The 18650-nt window shown below is 47.2% G+C and overlaps 1 protein-coding gene across 1 annotated transcript in view; it reads left to right on the top strand.

Moving 5' to 3' along the window:
* Nucleotides 1-18650, top strand: part of VIPR1 (vasoactive intestinal peptide receptor 1) — a 112878-nt gene that overhangs the window by 28853 nt on the left and 65375 nt on the right. Inside the window, exon 2 of the mRNA XM_083467086.1 lies at nt 10710-10806. Coding sequence (XP_083323212.1) covers nt 10710-10806 — 97 coding nt within the window. The remainder of the gene's footprint in view (nt 1-10709; nt 10807-18650) is intronic.

Raw genomic sequence — 18650 nt, 5'->3', positions numbered from 1 at the left:
AAACATTTAGACTGGGATTATAGCAGCCAAAGGAACAATCATCAAGGGAGGAGGATGTGTCAACCTTGTTAGACAGCTCTAAGTGAGAAAGCAAGCAAATAAGTGACATGGGCTGGAGATAACTTGAGGGTACCTTTGAGCCAGGCAAAGGGTGACTTCCCATGTTAGAGGCTCCAGGGCAGGCTGTAGCAACCTAAAAATCCGAGATTAAAATCAGTTGCAGCAATTTATGACTGTGCTCTATGGAACAGGGTGATAACCAGCTCTGGAAAGTGAAATAGCATATATTTGAAACACCATTGAAGAAGCCTGCAAAGACCCCATTCCATGTGTCCCCCCCACCCTATGTGATGTTTTTGTGACATTTTCGAGTCACTTCCAGGTTTGGTGCATGTACAGTCGCACAAATATCGGACACAGCTAAAACAGTGGCTGCCTGCAGTCCTCTTTTCCACCTGAGCTCTGCTTTGACCTTGATTAAGTGTCAACCAAGGGATTGAAATCCAGAAGAACTAATAATAAATGCCAGATCTCCATCTTGGTACCATCTCTTGGGAACACAGCATTTTAGAGCTAGTTCTCGGACCAAACTCTCAGCAGTTTCCTTGTTGTTGTTGTTTAGTCATTTAGACGTGTCCGACTCTTCGTGACCCCCTGGACCAGAGCACACCAGGCACTCCTGTCTTCCACTGCCTCCCGCAGTTTGGTCAAGCTCATGCTGGTAGCTTCGAGAACACTGTCCAACCATCTCGTCCTCTGTCGTCCCCTTCTCCTTGTGCCCTCCATCTTTCCCAACATCAGGGTCTTTTCCAGGGAGTCTTCTCTTCTCATGAGGTGGCCAAAGTCTTGGAGCCTCAGCTTCAGGATCTGTCCTTCCAGTGAGCACTCAGGGCTGATTTCCTTCAGAATAGATAGGTTTGATCTTCTTGCAGTCCATGGGACTCTCAAGAGTCTCCTCCAGCACCAGAATTCAAAAGCATCGATTCTTCGGCGATCAGCTTTCTTTATGGTCCAGCTCTCACTTCCATACATGGCTTTAACTATACATTTGTGGTCAACCTCAGGCGGAAGACATCACTCGATATCTGTTACTCTGCTTCTTACATAGAGACCCAAGAGATCGCTTTCTGAAACCTTTGCTCACACCAGCAAGCAGGGCACACCCAGGCAGAAATGGTCTGGTTTCTTTTGAGTGACAATAACAGCTTCATAACACAGAGGAGGGCATTGCTGCGTTGTGTAATAAACAAAAATCTGCCCTTATTCCCTTATAGGGAACACAAGAGCCCTTATAGAGTTCTTTGTAGGTTCTCCATCGGTCGGAGAAAATAACAGAAGCCAACCAGAGAAAAGCAAATCAACTTGTAAGCTTGATCTTTATTGAACTGTTGCAACAGGGTGCTCCCCTCACACGCAGGAGGATGGAGGACCCCGAACAAAGGTGTGCCCGCCCTTATATAGACATTTTAAATTGGCCACCCTGGAGCTCAAGACCACCCCCCAGATACATCGTACCTACATCACATAAAGAGCGGTCTACAACAGAAATCTGAGTGCGTTGTTTATCTCTTGTCTGGCAGGTTACCTGTTAATGATCACTTGATTGGATTACCTGGGGGCCTGGCCAGTCTTTCATAATGACAAATACTTAGTTCCTGAGCCAGGTCACAGGCTCACCCTGTTCATACACATACATACCCTTAAGACAGGATTTGTGAACGAAAAGACAATGGGGAGGCTTTTCCATTTTCCTTCGACCTTGCAGAGAAATATTTGAGGCCAATTTGGGAGGGACAAAATGGTTTCAGGAATTTTTCTGTGGGGTTTCAGACATGTGGTTTATATATGCAGTTATGAACATTTATCTCATATATATATGACCTTAAATTTTTTATTTCAGTTGGCTGCAAATTAAAAATAAAAACCAGGAACAGGGAGTTAGATAAAATCACTATAAATTGCTGGGGAGTGTCAGAGGTTTAATTTGAAATCAAGTTTGTTGGTGTCTCTGCCAACCTCTCTCTTATATCATGGATGTTGAATGAATAAATTTATTAATACGGTCACAGACCAGCTTCAACACACACAATATCACAGATCATAAAAAATAACAGAAATACAAGGGACAATATGCAATAACAAGAATTTAAATATAAAAATTAAAATTAATTGTTAGCGTGCCCCCTGTAATTAACATTTAGGGGATTGGACATTATGGGATACCACTTGCTTCCTGCGATCATGGATGTTGGCTCATATTATGGACGTACAATCTGCACCGCCTCTTTGGTACTGTTGCTGCAGGTTTGTCTCAGCCTTTGGCTAGAACAACAAACTTATATGTATGTAGCTTGCGCCTGTATGGCTGTTCTCTTTTCCAAGACTGCTTGCTGCCTGGAAAGAGATGGATGTGTTGATACTGCCCTAGTTAAGCGTCTGACCCACTTGTGGCAGTGCCTGTGGGGAGATAAGGATGCGAGGATGTCATCTGACAACGCTGCCTGTTTTCGTCGCGTTCACCCAAAGCAGTGTGCTTTTCTTAAGCGGATCAGAAAACAGAAGGAAAAGTAAATTGGGAGGGAGCAGCAGAGATAGTTTCATCTGATGGACTACAACTCCCATCATTCCTGACCATTCGCCACAGTGACTGGGGCTGATGGGAGTTGGAGTCCACCAACATCTGGAAAGCCAGAGGTTCCCTATCCCTGCCTAGAGGAGTAGCAGCAGCTGTGGCCCAGTACTACCTTCTGGAATCGATTTGGTAGGAGTGGAACATGTTTAGCCTGGAGAAGAGGAGGTTAAGGGGTGATATGATAGCCATGTTCAAATATATAAAAGGATGTCATATAGAGGAGGAAGAAAGGTTGTTTTCTGCTGCTCCAGAGAAGCGGACACGGAGCAATGGATCCAAACTACAAGAAAGAAGATTCCACCTAAACATTAGGAAGAACTTCCTGACAGTAAGAGCTGTTTGACAGTGGAATTTGCTGCCAAGGAGTGTGGTGGAGTCTCCTCCTTTGGAGGTCTTTAAGCAGAGGCTTGACAACCATATGTCAGGAGTGCTCTGATGGTGTTTCATGCTTGGCAGGGGGTTGGACTCGATGGCCCTTGTGGTCTCTTCCAACTCTATGATTCTATGATTCTATGAACAGTGTCCCCTAAATTCCAGCTGTCTCAGGTGACCCAGAAGAATTTGATGAAAAGTCGCTGGAAAAGTCCAGGAGAATGATCACTCTCCTGTAAAGATGTAGATTGCTGATAGCAGCCACTGATGTGGATCCAGTCCTTTATTCAGTCATAGAAAGTCATCTAGCCCAACCCCCTATTGCTCATTTTATTGATAAATTTCTATCCTACGTTTCCTCCCCAAAAAAGCTCAGTGCGGCAGAACCTTTGCCTTGAACCCAGATTCTTCAGAGTCTAGACCAGGCACCCCCAAACTCGTGCCTCCAGCTGTTTTGGGACTACAATTCCCATCATCCCTGACCAAGGGATGATGGGAACTGTAGTCCCAAAACAGCTGGAGGACCGAGTTTGGGGGTGCCTGGTCTAGATTAACTGTCTCATGCAATAAATCTAAGAGCTGATCCATTGCTCTTTTGCTCAGTTACCCCTCACTGAATAAAGCCCAGAGCAGAGCGACTGCAATTTTGCTCAGTTACTCTCCTGTAAAAGGCAGTTTGGAAATGAACCTATTATTGAGATCTGCCTAGTCTAAAAGGAAGGAGTTTTGTTGGGTTTTCCCCCCAGAAGAGGTTGGATTCCAGCCTCCTTTTAACACTCAGGGAGGGGGAGTCCCCTTTTCTCTAGGCTATAACATTATTTACCAAGGTTCTTGTGAACCTAGTCAACTGGGTACTCTCAGTAGATCATACTTGCCATGACGGCTACTAGCCATTTCTCAATGGTGACCTGCACCATTCGTAACGCAGGAGTATTCTTCACAACTGTGAGTGGGGCAGTAGGGGGGTGTAAGTGAAGACAAACAACAACAATTAACTATAAAGTTGTTCACTCCTCAGGCAGCACAGAGAAAACATTTTGGTAGCCAGTGTGGTATAGTTGTTAAGAGCGGTGGACTCGTAATCTGGTGAACCGCGTTCGCTTCCCCACTCCACAAGCAGCTGCTGGATGACCTTGGGCTAGTCACACTTCTTTGAAGGCTCTCAGCCCCACTCACCTCACAGAGTGTTTGTTGTGGGGGAGGAAGGGAAAGGAGAATGTTAGCCCTTTGAGACTCCTTCGGGTAGTGATAAAGTAGGATATCAAATCCAAACTCTTCTCTTCTTCTTCTTCTTCCGATTGTGTAGATGAAGTATAACTGATATGAATTCTACAGGATGTGGTAGTAGTGTGTGAAAACGGTCCAGATCAACGGATTCTCAGGCATGCACTTCCCGATGGTGGAAATGTCAAGTGTCTTCCTGGCACCCAGATATCTTCACTTCACTGATAGCCAGGTGCAAAACGCATCTGGTGGATTCCAAAACATTGTAGACAGGGAGTCTCTCTCCCAACTTAATATGGAGGTGCCGGTGTCTGATCCTGGCCCCTTCTGCATGCAAAGAAGATTCTGTACCGCCAATCCGCAGCCCGGCTCCTACAAGATTAATTGAATTATAAAGGCACAAATCTGGGAGAAACCGCAATGCCTTTCAGAGGATAAAGTCCAAATTCCAAGTGACGGCGATAAACTAGACTCTGGTTACCCAAGAGACAGCAAAGTACGTTTGTGTTTTACAGTAGAGTTTATGGACAAACCCAGTGTAAGCGAGCTCTAACTTTATAGGCGCTGTTACAAGCTGGTAAGCCCAGATTTGTTATGTTCCATTTCAGACTTGATGGTCTCCCATACTATACTTTCTTCAGCTTTCAGTTTATGCCAGCAGCGTGAGCTTGCGAAGTTAGCGTGCTCTTTGTCCCTGCAGGCTGATTTCAGTGCTAAGATGCGCACAAAACTTAGGATAGTAAGAGGGTGGCGGATTGGGTATCTGTGTGTTTGGCTTATCTGATGGATGGGGAGGAGTAGTGCGAAAGCGGCTGCAAGGAGGAAACCAGGGGTCAGCAAACTTTTTCAGTAGGGGGGCAGTCCACTGTCCCTCAGACCTTGTTGGGGGCCGGACTATATTTTGGAAGAAAAAAAATGAACGAATTTCTATGCCCCACAAATAACCCAGAAACCATTTTAAATTAAAGCACACATTCTAGTCATATAAAAACACCAGGCAGGCCCCACAAATAACCCAGAAATGCGTTTTAAATCTCGATTTCTTATTCTTCCAGTAAGTTTCGCCGTTTCTGCATATTCCATAAGTTTTTGTACCCATTCTTCCTTTGCTGGGACTTCTTCTTTCCATTTTGGGGCAAGTAACATTCTTGCCGCTGTAACTGTATACATAAATAAATTTCTGTACGATTTACATAGGTAGTTCTATCCCTATAGCAACCTAAGGTGTGTCGGTCTAAACCAGGCTTCTTCAAACTCGGCCCTCCAGATGTTTCGAGACTACAATTCCCATCATCCCTGACCACTGGTCCTGCTAGCTAGGGATCATGGAAGTTGTAGGCCAAAAACATCTGGAGGGCTGAGGTTGAGGAAGCCTGGTCTAAACAACAGAGAGAGAGAGAAGTCAGCATAGAGATAAAGGTATGTGGATAGTCTGGGAATCTGGAGGTTCCTCAATCTCACTTACTGTGCTGGTCCCGAGGGTTAACCATGCGGCGAGGTCCGAGTCCAGTCTGAGGTTGAGGGTGCAGTATGGAGGCTGTCCGTCAAAGCTAAAGCTGGGTCCAAGGCAGGGAGTTGGGTTGAGGTCAGGAGCTCCGGCAGAAGAGCAGGACAGGGTGCAGGCAGGAACAGGCCACCAACAACGTTGCTCCCGCAACCTAGGACTGGGGCTGGCTGGCTTTTATCTGCCCCAAGGCATAGGGCGGCCCTGATCCTCTGGTGACTCGCCTCTCCTGGCCTGGAGGCAAGCACTCCTCCTGCGGGAACTTAGTTCCCTCCGCCTCTCTGCCCTGAGCCTCTGCAGCTCAGGAGAGGCTGGAGGGTTACCTCAGCTTCCCCTGATGGGGCTGAGAGTGGAGCACCTGCCGGCAATGGGTCCTCCATCACCTCAGGAGCCAGAGCAGACTCAGCTGGTGCCTGCACCTGAGGATCCAGCACAGGTGAGGACCCTTCAGGCTCAGAAGAAGAAGAAGAAGAGTTTGGATTTGATATCCCGCCTTTCACTCCTCTTCAGGAGTCTCAAAGCGGCTAACATTCTCCTTTCCCTTCCTCCCCCACAACAAACACTCTGTGAGGTGAGTGAGGCTGAGAGACTTCAGAGAAGTGTGACTAGCCCAAGGTCACCCAGCAGCTGCATGTGGAGGAGCGGAGACGCAAACCCGGTTCCCCAGATTACGAGACTACCGCTCTTAACCACTACACCACACTGGCTCCCCAGCTGGTTCTGGAGGTGGGGACTCCTGTGCAAGCTGGGATTCCTCAGGTTCAGCCTCCGAGTCCGAATCCCAGGCCATCACACCTCCATGCTAGCCCTTCTTTTGCAAGCTGAGTTGCACCCAAGCCTCCAATAGTTTGGCATTCTGGTTCTTCTGAATGTAGTGTTTTTCGTATCATTCTACATGCATGTCCACTGATTCAGAAGAAGTCCAAACAGCCACTGTGAGCGGTAGGCAGGCAGGCGTGCGGTGACCTTCACAGCAGAAGGCCAGGGAGAACATGTCAAACCCACCCTTTGTACGTGATAGTGTGTCTCCTTTATATGCCCCAATCCAGCTGTAGCCACAGTTCCAAAAATATTATTTTTTATTTTAAGTTGTGCCAGAATGTAGGTTGGAATGTGTGTTTCAATGTGCACCAGAATGTGCCCTGCGTTGTTTTCAAAGGCATTCAGAGTTAGATGTGTTTTCCAATGTGCATTGAGATGCAAAAAACCAATTTGTGTCTGGAATTCCTGATCTACACAAAAACCTTGCTGACTTGCATGGGTCTCCTTATCTGGTTTGGGGCAACAGGTCTCTTGTATCAGATCAAGAGTCTATTTTGCCCGTTTCCCCTAGCACCAAGAGTAGTGCTAGCAGTCTCCTCCACGAAATATCACTTGAGTACAGGAATAACGCTTGGGGTTTGCTTGCTTCTCCATCTTTTCTGCAAATCCGGTCTGGTTTCTTTTCCATTCTGATTGAGCATTGCACAGGTATTTCATTTATGTAAATCATTCCGAAAGTAGGTAAAATGTCAGCATCGGCTTAAAAACCCTTCTTCCCTGAAGACATGATATAAAAAAACCAGTACCCGTCTGTTAAAATCTTCGAGATTCTGTTTGACGTGGGTAGTCCTAACCTTCCCTTTCCATCCGTATAAGGAGCTTCTCAATCTTTCATTTATTTGAATGTATTTACTGCCTTTTGAGCTCTCAAGGCAGTTTGCAGCATGGTGATGTACTTAAAATGCTTAAGATCAAAGCTGAAGGAAAGTGAAAAGAGGCCGGAAGATAATATCACCTGAAACAAGCCACAGCATTAGTGATGCACATAGTGTTTTGTAGAATAACATCAGTGCTTCTTTTTCTGGGGGTATTAAGGTAAGGTTACCAGATTTTTTTCAATGAATCCGGGGACACAATCAACCACCCAATCAATCAATCAATCAATCAATCAATGCTACACGTTGAGGAGCAGCCCCATCCCAACTCCTACTTGCGTGTAAGCAGGAGGGAGCGGGGATCCCTCAGCTGGGAAGGGAGGCTTCCCGTTGCCTAACTGAGAGATCCCTGCCCTCTCCTGCTTGCACGCAAGTAGGAGTTGGGAGGCTGCTCTGATAGGCAGCATGAAGCCTCCCTTCACAGCTTCATTGCTGGAGTCAGGGAAGGTGGAGGCAGCCTCCCGGAAGCTGCATCTTAGAGCCTCTGCACCACCATCATATGGGGACTTCTGAGCAGCTCCTGAAGCCAGCCAGAGCCAACCGCTCCGGGCTGCTGAGACTGTGTTTCCTGGGGACATTAGATGAAATCCGGGGACATTCCGGGGATGGAATTTGTCTGGGGACTTATTTGCAAATCCGGGGACTGTCCCAGGGAAACGGGGACTTCTGGTAACCCTATATTAAGGGTACGCAGCACTGGCACTTCTTTCTTTTCTTTAAGAAAAGCACTGGTTAAAAGTATGGCACTTACTGTAAGAACTGTATGTTGAGTACCAGGACCTCTTTTTCTGGAACTTCCGGGTCATGTGGCCAGCATGACTAAGCCACTTCTGTGCACCAGAGCAGTGCACAGAAACGCCGTTTACCTTCCTACCGGAGCAGTATCTATTTATCTACTTTCACTTTGACGTGCTTTCGAACTGCTAGGTTGGCAGGAGCAGGGACCAAGCAACCGGAGCTCACCCCGTCGCGGGGATTCGAATCGCCAACCTTCAGATCAGCAAGCCCTAGGCTCTGTTAGTTATGCTGGCCACATGACCCGGAAGCTGTACGCCAGCTCCCTCGACCAGTACAGCGAGATGAGCGCCGCAACCCCAGAGTCGTCTGCGACTGGACCTAACGGTCAAGGGTCCCTTTACCCTTTAAAAGAGTTTGGATTTGATATCCCGCTTTATCACTACCTGAAGGAGTCTCAAAGCGGCTAACATTCTCCTTTCCCTTCCTCCCCCACAACAAACACTCTGTGAGGTGAGTGGAGCTGAGAGACTTCAGAGAAGTGTGACTAGCCCAAGGTCACCCAGCAGCTGCATATGGAGGAGCGGAGATGCGAACCCGGTTCACCAGATTACGAGATTACTGCTCATAACCACTACACCACACTGGCTCTCTTTACCTAACAATTTTGCTCCTGGGCGACCACCCCAGTGTGTGTGTGTGTGTGTGTGTGTGTGTGTGTGCGTGCGCACACACACACACACACACACACACACACAGCATGCTATACCACTGCTCATGGGGCTAATCCACATTTAAGTTTCCTCTGATTTTTTTTCTCTGATAACATTTTATTAATTTTCCAAAAATAACAACAATACATTAAAAGAAAAGGAAGGAAAAAACAAAACATCATAAACAAACTTTTAAATCATAATTTTTTGCTTGACTTCCCGCCAATCCCCCTTTTGGCTCCATTGATTAGTACACCCATAAAATCTTATATTCTTAACTATCCAATTTTAAACCTTCTTCGTGTTATTACAATTGACTTTTAAAATATAATAAGAATAAGAATAAGAATTTATTATTTATACCCTGCCCATCTGGCTGGGTTTCCCCAGCCACTCTGGGTGGCTTCCAACCGAATATTAAAAACAGTACAGCATCAAACATTAAAAACTTCCCTAAACAGGGCCGCCTTCAGTTGTCTTTTAAAAGTAAAATAGTTGTTTATTGCCTTGACATCTGCTGGGAGGGCGTTCCACAGGGCAGGCGCCACTACTGAGAAGGCCCTCTGCCTGGTTCCCTGTAACTTAACTTCTCACAGTGAGGGAACCACCAGAAGGCCCTCGGAGCTGGACCTCAGTGTCCGGGCAGAACGATGGGGGTGGAGACGCTCCTTCAGGTATACTGGGCTGAGGCCATTTAGGGCTTTAAAGGTCAGCACCAACACTTTGAATTGTGCTCAGAAATGTACTGGGAGCCAATGAAGATCTTTCAGGACCAGTGTTATATGGTCTCGGCGGCCACTCCCAGTCACCAGTCTAGCTGCCGCTAGTTATACTAATGTAAAACATCTATACACAAAGCTTAAAGAGTATGCATTAAACATTTGCCCATATATATATATATATATATATATATATATATATATATATATACAGCAGTACCTTGGGTTAAGTACTTACCGGTAATTTGTTCCGGAGGTCTGTACTTAACCTGAAACTGTTCTTAACCTGAAGCACCACTTTAGCTAATGGGGCCTCCTGCTGCCACCGCACCACCGGAGCATGATTTCTGTTCTCATCCTGAAGCAAAGTTCTTAACCTGAAGCACTATTTCTGGGTTAGTGGAGTCTGTAACCTGAAGCGTATGTAACTTGAAGCGTATGTAACCCGAGGTACCACTGTATATATAAAAAATACAAATTCTTCTTTCTTGGGTTTCAAGTTAACTACTTTGTCCTACATAGTTCAATAAATACATTCCTCTGATCTTTCCAGAGACAGGATTCCTGCATTGTAGGAGATTGGACTAAATGACCTTTGGGTTCCCTTCCAACTCTGTGATTCTAGGTCCGTGCTTTTAGGCTCCATGTCCTAGCATACTTTCTTTCTTTGCTCTGGAGCTTTCCTCGAGAAAACATGCTCTTTAAAGCTCATTCGGAGCAAACATCTGCTGAAAACCCAAATTCACATTTGCTCTGACTGAGTGCTTAAAAAGTGGGGGTTTGTGGGGAAAGCTGTGGGGTGGGGAGCCCCACTCAGAAACAGAGTTTTTAAGTGCAGGCCTGTGCCTGGAAAGAGTGGGGCAAAAGTTAACTGAATGTGTGAACATAGCAGTTCCAAGGTCCTGGGTCAGTTAAGGTCAGCTCCAGTACGGCGTGTCTTTTTTATATGATCCTCCTGTTTTAACACAGGAGTTTTATTGTGAGTGTTTTATTTTCCTGACGGTAGCTGCCCTGAGAATTTTTTAATGGAAGGACATATTGTTTTAAAACAAACAGACTTTATCCATGGATGGGGGTTAAAAATATCTCTTTTTCTCTCTGGCCTTCCTGCAGGTGTCAAGCATGTCTCCAGAATGTTCTATCATGCTGATCATCGAATCTGAGCGGGACAAATGTTTTGAGCACTCAGACTTTGATAACCAAACTTTAGGTAAGAATTGGGGTTTTAGAATTTTAAACAACCCTTCTGCTTTCTGTGCCACCTCTCCGACTCAATCTGGTTTGTTTATTGATTGATTTAATCTGTTGCATTTTTATCCCAACTTTTTCTCCAAGAAGCTCGTAAGTGGCGTACCGTATTTTTCGCTCTATAAGACGCAGCAGACCACAAGACGCACCTAGTTTTTGGAGGCTGAAAGCAAGACAAGAAAAAAATATTCTGAATCCCAGAAGCCAGAACAGCAAGAGGGATCGCTGCGCAGCGAAAGCAGCAATCCCTCTTGCTGTTCTGGCTTCTGGGATAGCTGCACAGCCTGCATTCGCTCCATAAGACGCACACACATTTGCCCTTACTTTTTAGGAGGGGAAAAGTGAGTCTTATAGAGCAAAAAATACGGTAAATCCTTTTGGAAGGAGGTCGCTGAAGGCTTAGTGTGGTGTTTTGCAACATTCGGGTTTATTTGTGAATACGCAGGCAGAAGCGCAGCTTAAACAGACACCCAAAGCCCATGTCAGAGAAAAAGGTAGCACTCTGATAAACCGCTAATCAAAAACTCAAGTTTTCTGAGTCTTAGTCTCACTCAAACAGTGATCTGTTGTCGGCTTTCGCCCCATTCAGAAGACTTAAAGAGGAGGTCTAGCAGTTAGTTTCCATGGAAACTCCTCACCTATAGCTTCACTAACAAAAGGATGCATCTGACCAAAGGCTAGGCAGTAGTTTGACCAATTTTAAGCAATTCTTCTGGCCCTGTTAACTCTCTCCTGCCCAAACCTGCAATCGCATTATTAGGCTAAAGAGCCAGACCAAGAACAGGAAAACTACAAAAACACCTAGTTCCAACTAAGGTGGTCAGTTGATGTCACACACGGATCCCCCACAATACAGAAAACAAGCATGTCAGAAAGAAATTACAGTGGTACCTCAGGTTACAGACGCTTCAGGTTACAGACTCCGTTAACCCAGAAATAGTACCTTGGGTTAAGAACTTTGCTTCAGGATGAGAACAGAAATCACGCCGCGGCAGCGGGAGGCCCCATTAACTAAAGTGGTACCTCAGGTTAAGAACAGACCTCCAGAACAAATTAAGTTCTTAACCCGAGGTACCACTGTATTCTCTCTGCCAGGCTTGTCTTCTCTGCATAGAGGGAATTTTTTTTATTATTATTTTTATGAAGGCATCTGGTCATGTGAGCCACCCACCACTACAGTCTGAAGCGGCGCATCCCAGATATAGCTTTGCCACCTCACTGAGAACTAGCCCCTTGCGGGGCTTTGATGTCCTTCTGGCTAAAAATGGCTGCCGCGGCTCCGAAACCAGTGTCATGGGATTCAGTCGTGTTTGAAATCCGGGATGGAGGTTCAGGAGAGGGTGGGCCCAGGTGTGAGCTCTGCAGACAGAGGGGACTTTTCAGGTCCAATTGTTGAGGCAGGTGTGTTTAATTTGCCTTCCCCGTGTTCCCCTTCGGAGTCACCGAACAAGTTCTTTCTGTTTAAAGGAGGCTTAAGGAATGGGGCAGGTTTGAATGCGGCGTAAACAATCGGCTCTGTGAGTTGGCCTCAGCTAACAGGGAGCATTCACCCTTTCTTGTAGTGCAGAGATTCATTTCACTTGCAGGGGGAAAGCAGATAACCTTTCTGAATTTAGCAGCCTGAAAGGCCAGCCTTAGGAAGATATCTTTCCAGAACACTCTCCAGATCTGGTCTTCCTTTGTGTGGTGTCTGGAGAGAGTTGGGAAGGGGGAATTGGGACCAATTAGCAATTCTCCCTCCAACTAAAAATAAAAATAAAAATGTTCCTACTCAGGAATCACCTTGACTTTGAGGCTGGCTATTGGTCCACCTAGCCCAGTCTTCTACAACCTTAGGTCCTCAGTTGTTGGACTACATTTCCCATCATCCACAGCCATCTTAGCCCAGTGGTCAAGGATGATGGGAGTTGTAGTCCAAGGATGATGGGAGTTATAGTCCAATGCTGTTGCAGTCCAGTGTTATCTCCTCTGATCTCATGCAAAGGGCTTCCTCAGATCCAAACAAGGTCATTCAGCATCCAAAGCAAATGCTCAACTTTGGGGTGGATGGACTAGTCCAGGGGTCAGCAAACTTTTTCAGCAGGGGGCCGGTCCACTGTCCCTCAGACCTTGTGAGGGGACCGGACTATATTTTTGGGGGGAGGGGGAGAGAACGAATTCCTATGCCCCACAAATAACCCAGAGATGCATTTTAAATAAAAGGACACATTCTACTCATGTGAAAACATGCTGATTCCCAGACCGTCCACGGGCCAGATTTAGAAGGCGATTGGGCCGGATCCGGCCCTTGGGCCTTCATTTGCCTACCCATGGACTAGTATGTTTCCATCCCATGTCAGCTGCTGCGTTTTCTGCACGTTAAACACACACACACAAATACACAATTATGTCGTACACAGTTCCCCCAGAAAATGTGCATTTCTCTCTCTCTCTCTTTATATATATATGTATGTATGTATATTTAACAAAAAGGGACGCGGGTGGTGCTGTGGGTTAAACCACTGAGCCTCTTGGGCTTGCCGATCAGAAGATCAGCGGTTCGAATCCCTGCAACGGGGTGAGCTCCCATTTCTCGGTCCCTGCTCCTGCCAACCTAGCAGTTCGAAAGCAGTTCGAAAGCACCCCATTCCTTAAGCCTCCTTCAAAGTGCAAGTAGAACCTCCAGTGGGAAGGTTAACGGCGTTTCCGTGCGCTGCTCTGGTTCGCCGGAAGCAGCTTAGTCATGCTGGCCACATGACCCGGAAGCTGTATGCAGGCTCCCTCGGCCAATAAAGCGAGATGATCAACCCCAGAGTCGGCCACGACTGGACCTACAGTGGTGCCTCGCAAGACGAAAAGAATCCGTTCTGTGATTCTCTTCGTCTAGCGGTTTTTTCGTCTTGCGAAGCAAGTCCATTGAAGGATTAGCGGATTAGCACTATTAGCGCTATTAGCGGCTATTAGCGGCTTTTAGCGGCTTATCTGCTGATCGGATCTGCTGATCGGATCAGCTGATAAGCGGCTTAGCAGCTTAGAAAAAGGGGGGGAAGGAAAAAAACCAGCAGGAACTCGCAAGACATTGTCGTCTTGCGAAGCAAGCCCATAGGAAATTCGTTTTGCGAAGCACCTCCAAAATGGAAAACTCTTTCGTCTAGCGAGTTTTCCGTCTTGCGAGGCATTCGTCTTGCGGGGCACCACTGTAATGGTCAGGGGTCCCTTTACCTTTATGTATATTTAACTGATACTGCATTGCAAAAACTAGAGGTGTGCATGCAATCTTTCTGCGTATATCAGTGAAGGAACCACAAATTGGGTCAGTCGACTTTAAATAGTCGCTCTGTGTAGATGGTAGCTACCTAGTAGAACGGTCTGACCTCGTATAAGGAAGTTTCCTTTGTTCCTATTTAAAGCAGTCCCTTTGCTTGGAAGTCATGAGGGCTGGAATATTATGCTGTTTTCAGAAGAGCAGCTACAGGTCAGTGGTAGAGCATCGGAAGAATGCTCTTGTTTACGCTTGTAATGGGTATGAGTTACTTGTGCGTAAACTGGTGCCTCTCTAGGCTAATTTGCCTTGTTAAACCTTTCTGACTGCACAGCCCTTTCTCATCGTGGCTGCCTCAGTCGCTGGCAGAATCCGTCAGTGGGCGTTTCTTGAACCTCTTCCAACATAAAAGTTGTTTGACACCCAGTCTCCTCCTCCTCTCACTGCGCGGGAGTCTTCTGCGCAGGGAGGGCGTGGGCAGCGGAGGACCTGGGCTCTCCACACTGATGTCCAGTGAAGAGTCCTGGAGCCCTCTCTCCGATTCCCCCATCTGCCCCCTTTATCCCTGGTGTTGCGCTGATTGGCTTCCCCCTCTACTGAGCTGTCTCTCCCCCTGCTGCTGGGTCCTTCGCCAGCATCATCTGGGAGCCTCCCCTTCGCCTCTCGCTTCGATGTCAGTTCCCTGACAACGCTGTTTATGAGCCCCGGACATCATGTACCATGCACACAACCCCCTTGTACTTCTGCTGCCCCTTCACAGAATCATAGAAGCTTAGATTTGGAAGGGATCCTGGGGGTCATCTAGTCCAACCCCCTGCAATTCTGGATTCTCAACTAAAGCAGCCATGACAGATGCGCAGCCAATCTCTGCTAAAAGCGTCCGAGGAAGGAGAGTCTACCCAGGGCCGTCTTAAGCATATGCAGCAGCAAGGTGCAAAGATCCTCCCAGCACCCCTAGGTTGCCCAAAGTTGTTGACCTTTTTTTAGGAAATACCGTATTTTTCGCTCTTTAAGACGCACCAGACCACAAGATGCGCCTAGTTTTGGGAGGAGGAAAACAAGAAAAAAGAGAGAGAGATCGCTGTGCAGTGGAAGCAGCAATCCCTCTTGCTGTTCTGGCTTCTGTGATAGCTGCGCAGCCTGCATTCACTCCATAAGACGCACACACATTTCCCTTTACTTTTTAGGAGGGAAAAAGTGAGTCTTATAGAGCAAAAAATACGGTAGATGTTTACCTTTAGAACGGTTGTGGGATGCAAGGACTCACAGCGCCAACCAACGGGGGTGCCAGCGCTCCACGCACAGGGGAGTACCCCACGTGCTCTGCCGCTTGCAATCCCAGTCATTCTGCCCTGGCACCCCACATTGGATGGCACTGGGAGCATGCACCGACAGTGGAAAAGCCAGTAAAGGAACCAACAGGCGGCGCTGTGCAGTGCTCATATCATTATACGGTGCTCCGGGCACAGCGCCGAAACAGTTAGCCGCTATGCAGGTGCGGCAAGAGCTGACAGCCGAGCGGAGCAGAGCCCGTTGGAGTGCCGCAGGCTCTGCTGCGGGCGACTCGGCGCGAGTTCGGGGCGAGCATTGGAGTCCAGGGAAGAGCCGGCCACAGCAGAAGAGCCTGCGGTGCTCCAACGGACTCTGCTTCACTCGGCTCTTCCCCGGACTCCAACGCTCGGCCCAGGACTCTCGGCCTGGCGCCCCTGAGAGCCCGGCGCCCGGGTGCCATGCACCCCTAGCGCCAACAGTTAAGACGGCCCTGAGTCCACCACCACCACCCTAGGGAGTCCCGTCCACTGCCAAACAACTCTGACTGTCAGAAAGTTCTTCCCAATGTTGAGTCAGAATGTCTTTCCTTGTAACTTGAGTCCTACTCTCCCTCAGCCTTCTGCAAAGCCCCATGCGGCCTGCCATCCAGGCATCTCTGATCAGTTCCAACATGCCTGTCCTTTGCACATACAATGCCCCTTGGCCGTGGCAGCGAGCACGAAAATCCTTGCAGTCCCAAATCTAATAGAACAGCTTTATAGGCAGATACGTGTATTAACTGCTGCAGCCGCTTGCATCCTGTGGTCAGGTGGGAATATCGGTCCTTGTTTAAAAAGCAATTTGTTGCCTTTGGCTAATGAAATGAAGGGTATCTTTTTTAAAAAAAGAAGGAAAGAGTCAGACATAATCAGTACAAACTGAAAAGAACATTGGATTTAGAAGCCCTTTTATCACTTGCATTGATTAAAGATGATTAATCTGCTTGGACATGTTTGATTAGGCTGCTGACTAGTCATTACTCAAGACCAGCCCTCCGCAATGCCTCATCCATCATTCCTTTACCTCTGGACACTAAATATACAAGCTGTTTCCTTCTATGAAGCAGGAAGAGCTGGCTGCGATGGGCGGCTTGCAGAAAGCAAACGGGGAAACCATCGGTTTGGCTCAGTTTATTGCTAAAGGCGAAGACAGACGAAATTGTTTAGGCGTGGTAGTTTGGTGGTGTTGTCACTGCCCTCCAAGAAAACTTGTTGCCTGTACCTTGCAGTGAGTGCCAGCTGCAGAATCTGTGCTCCTTCAAATGTTCTCGGATTCCAACTCTCATTGAACCCAGTCAGCACAGCCAATAATCTAGAAATGTAGTTCATCAGGACGTGGAAAGCTGCAGAGGAAATGGAAGCTGGCTCCTGGGGTTTTCAGCTACCATTTTAACATGTGCTGTATTAGAGGAAACGGTTTGTTAAAAAAAGCATTTCTGAGAGAATTTGGTGGTTCTGGCAGGTGTGGGCACCCTCTGTTCAGTATACCTGAAGGAGCGTCTCCACCCCCATCGTTCTGCCCAGACACTGAGGTCCAGTGCCAAGGGCCTTCTGGCGGTTCCCTCGCTGCGAGAAGCCAAGTTACAGGGAACCAGGCAGAGGGCCTTCTTGGTAGTGGCACCCGCCCTTTGGAACGCCCTCCCACCAGATGTCAAAGAGAAAAATAACTACCAAAGTTTTAGAAGACATCTAAAGGCAGCCCTGTTTAGGGAAGCTTTTAATGTTTAATAGGTTATTGTATTTTAGTGTTTTGTTGGAAGCCGCCCAGAGTGGCTGGGGAAACCCCGCCAGATGGGTGGGGTATAAATAAATAAATAAATAAATAAATAAATAAATAAAATAATTGTTGTTGTTGTTATCCGTCCTCACAAATACTGACTGCAGCTGAGATGGCCAACGTGGTGCTTTCAAAGCATTGTAAGAACTACAATTCCCATCAGCCCCATTTAGCAGGTCATGCATGTTGGGAGCTGTAGTCCAGTGGTAAATGGCGTAATGGTTAGAGTGTTGGACTGTGAACTGGGAGACCAGGGGCAGGCAAAAACAAGCTTGCTCCGTCTTCCATATGACTGTTCTTCAGATATTTGAGGACAGCTACCCTGTCTCCCTCTCAGTCTTCTCCTCCAGGCTAAGCATTCCCCAACTCCCTCAACCGTTCCACATAGGGCTTGGTTTTGAGATCTTGGTTGTCCTCATCTGCACACGTTCCAGCTTGTCAGTATCCCTTCTTCAACTGTGGTGGCCAGAACTGGACACAGTACTCCAAATACTGGCAGAAGAGAGCAGTATTATTACTTCCCGCTATACTCCTGATGATGTAGCCTTAGAATAGCATTATTGAGGGGAGGACATATCAAAGCCAGATAAACAATATGGCAGCTACTCATCCACATGGGTGTAATCTGATTATCTCATTTTAGCTAATCAATTTCCTTCCTAATCAGTCATTCTGTTAATACACACACACACACAAACCATAACAAGCTTTTTCAATCTGTTCTGGCTCATTTGCTGGGCTGCTGGCTGCTCAAGCAAAGCGTTCCCTGGCTCTGAAGGTTTCCACAAGCACAAAACCACCCAGCATGGCACAGATCAGAAAGTGAATGGGTCTCGGGCAGCCTGGTCCGCTTCTTTGAAAGCCTTAGTAGCCCTGAATGCTTTAACAAATTGGATGAAGAAAAACCTCTAGGGGGTGTGTGTGAATCTTAGAGCAATCAGGACAATCAGTGCAGCTCAGGAGAAGCGAAAGGAATTGGGGGCGTGAGGTGGGGTGAGTCACAAATAAAGCAAAAGGGAGCACAGTTTTGTTTTCCTAATGGGGTCCGCTGCCACAGCTTCTCAACACTGCTCCTACAGTAGTGAGGCGGTAGAAGTGGCTGGTTCTGAAGGCTTGGGATTTTCTCATTAAAACATTAAGTCAGGGGTCAGCAAACTTTTTCAGCAGGGGGCCGGTCCACTGTCACTTAGACTTTGTGGGGGGCCGGACTATATTTTTGGGGAGGGGGGAGAACGAATTCCTATGCCCCACAAATAACTCAGAGATGAATTTTAAATAAAAGCACACATTCTACTCATGTAAAAGCATGCTGATTCCCAAACCGTCCGCGGGCCGGATTTAGAAGGCGATGGGCCCAATTTGGTCCCCGGGCCTTAGTTTGCCAACCCGTGCATTAAGGGAGTGGAGAGCTGCCAAGGATGTTTTATGACAGTGTTGCGGAATAGAGTTGCCTTGCAGAGACATTGCCAGTGTTCAAG

Source organism: Podarcis liolepis, assembly GCF_965112155.1.
Source record: "Podarcis liolepis genome assembly, chromosome: 12".
Classification (NCBI taxonomy): domain Eukaryota; kingdom Metazoa; phylum Chordata; class Lepidosauria; order Squamata; family Lacertidae; genus Podarcis; species Podarcis liolepis.
Note: the sequence above shows the minus strand (reverse complement) of the source record. Positions and strands in the feature narration are given on the sequence as shown.